This window comes from Condylura cristata, unplaced genomic scaffold, assembly GCF_000260355.1.
Source record: "Condylura cristata isolate star-nosed mole 26May11 unplaced genomic scaffold, ConCri1.0 scaffold00074, whole genome shotgun sequence".
In the NCBI taxonomy this organism is placed as follows: domain Eukaryota; kingdom Metazoa; phylum Chordata; class Mammalia; order Eulipotyphla; family Talpidae; genus Condylura; species Condylura cristata.
The window spans coordinates 287,610-289,820 of record NW_004567175.1 but is presented as its reverse complement, the minus strand read 5'-3'; the positions used below and the strand labels follow the sequence as shown (position 1 = coordinate 289,820).

The following is a 2,211-nucleotide window of genomic DNA, read 5'->3' as shown; positions in this document are numbered from 1 at the left end:
GGTGGGTCAGTGGGGCGGGGCCTCCGCTGACGCCCCGCCCCGCAGGCGCCCGGGCTGCCTCCGAGAACTGCTACCGGTACAACATCCTGCCCGGCTGCAGTGCCACCAGCTCCGGCGGCGGGTGAGGGTCTCCGCTGACCCCTGGGGCAGGGTGCAGGCCGGGTGTGGTGGGGGCCCCCCAACAGGGTCTGGCGCGCTGCGAAAGCCCTGCCTTCCGGGGCGGGCCGGCACCCCCCCATCCCTGGAGCGCAGCCCCATCAGCGACCCACAGCTTGTGGGGGGGCTGGGTCCCCTCTGCAGCACCAGGTGCCCTGAGGGGCGCGGGGGCAGCCGGGCAGGATGGCCCCCCACGTCCCCTGTATGCAGCGCTGGCAGGTGCGGGGTCCTGTTCTGTGAGGGGGGGCAGAAGCCCCCCGAGCGCAGCTCCTGCACGCTCACCAGCGGCCTGGCCATCTGCCAGGCTCTGGGCCTGGACGGCGCCGCCTACGAGCCCGTGCCCGAAGGCACCAAGTGCGGAGAGGACAAGGTGAGTGCCCGCTGCCCCGCTCTGGCCGGGCTGCTGCCCACCCTACCTGGCCGCCCCGGCCGCAGGCGCCAGCCAGGCCGCGCCCAGAGGGCTGGATTTGGGCTGCCTGAGGGGCCGCCCCAGGCGCGGCCGGTTTCAGGGGGCTGCTGGGGAGGGGCAGGGTCTGGGCCCGCCTGAGTGCCCGCCCGTCTCCTAGGTTTGCTGGCAGGGGGCCTGCCAGGACCTCCGGGTCTACAGGAGAAGCTGCTCCTCCGAGTGCGGCCCCCATGGGGTACGTGGGCCACGTGGCCGCCAGAGCACCGAGGCCGGGCAGGTTCTGGGGGCCGCCCCTGGGGCTGCACCCGCACTGCCTGCCCCGGAGGCCCCTCCCTGCCCCTGTGGGCCCTGGCCGGTGGTCAGCGCCCCCACCTGTCTGGGCAGGTGGCCCATCCCAGGGTTGGTGAGGACGGCGCCCACGTGCCCAGGTGTCCCCGGCCTTGTGGGTCTCAGCAGACCCTTCGGGGCCCCCGCCTGTCCCCCAGGTGTGCAACCACAAGGGCCAGTGCCACTGCCAGCTAGGCTGGGCCCCACCCGACTGCACCCAGGCGCTGACCCTCACGCGTCCAGGTAGGGCCTGGCCTCCCCCGCCTGCGGTCTGCCAGGGGCCACCCTGTCCGGCCCATCTGGGTGGACGGAGTGCACAGGGGCGCACCCCCCGCGGGGCCTCACTGAGGGGGCTGCGGCCCGCGCATGCCCACCCCAGCCCCACGGCCCAGGACCCGTGTCTGCCGCCAGCCCAGCTGCTGGGCCCGGGAATGGCGACCTCCTCGGGCCGGGCCTCGGGCCGGGGCTGCCCACAGCACCCGGCGGGCTGCGACCCCTGTCACCAGCCCCCAGCGTGGCTGGTCTCAGTCCTGCGGGGCTGGTTTCCGGGCCCCGAGACCGGCCTGGGAAAGCGCGCGGTGGCCTGTGGCGCAGCCACCTGCCCCTGACCGTGGCCTTCTGCGCCCGCAGCGTACAGAAGCTTCCTGCTGGGTATGCTGGTGCCGGTGGCGCTCCTGGCCACGCTGGTGCTGGCGGGCGTGGTCATCCGCCGCAAGGTCCGGAGGAGGTGAGGCCCTGCGGGCGGAGGGGCGGAGCCCAGGCGCCCTCCCCCCGCCCCCCGCCCCGGTGCACCAGCGCAAAGTCCGGGCCCTGCCGGCCACAGCGGGACACGCTTGGCAGTGGCCTCCCAAGGCCTCCACCTGGCCACGCGGACCCAGAGCCGGCCGCCTGGAGGCCGCCGCTGAGCGCAACCGGCCCTGTCTCCCCAGGAGCGCGGCGCCCAAGGCAGCCTTGGGGCTCTGCAACCCCACGTTCCGAGAAGGGTCCGGCGCTCCGGCCACGGTCTCCGGGGCCCCGGAGCTGGGCACCCCCGCGCAGTTGCGCCAGCCCTACGGACCCACAGCTTCCGCGGCGGCCACCCAGTGGCCACTCCCTGTGGTGAGAGCAGCCGGCTGCCGCCCCAGCCTGCGCCACCCAGCTCCGAGGAGAGGCCAGGGGTGGCCGGGGCTGCGGCGGGGGTGCTGCTGGCCTCGGGGGTCCCTCTGGGGACCCTGAGGCACAGAGGCCTCCACTGCTGGGCAGGGGACACGCATCCACGCTGAGGGGAGGGAACTCGGTCGCCACGGGCCCCCCGCGCCCGCACGTGCGCGCACCCGCCGCGC

The 2,211-nt window shown here is 75.6% G+C and overlaps 1 protein-coding gene across 1 annotated transcript in view; it reads left to right on the top strand.

Moving 5' to 3' along the window:
* Positions 1–2,211, top strand: part of LOC101635054 (disintegrin and metalloproteinase domain-containing protein 8) — a 17,069-nt gene that overhangs the window by 10,816 nt on the left and 4,042 nt on the right. The window contains exons 8-12 of the mRNA XM_012734817.1: positions 11–526; positions 723–797; positions 1,048–1,132; positions 1,520–1,616; positions 1,819–1,987. Of these exons, the coding sequence (XP_012590271.1) occupies positions 11–526; positions 723–797; positions 1,048–1,132; positions 1,520–1,616; positions 1,819–1,987 (942 nt within the window). The remainder of the gene's footprint in view (positions 1–10; positions 527–722; positions 798–1,047; positions 1,133–1,519; positions 1,617–1,818; positions 1,988–2,211) is intronic.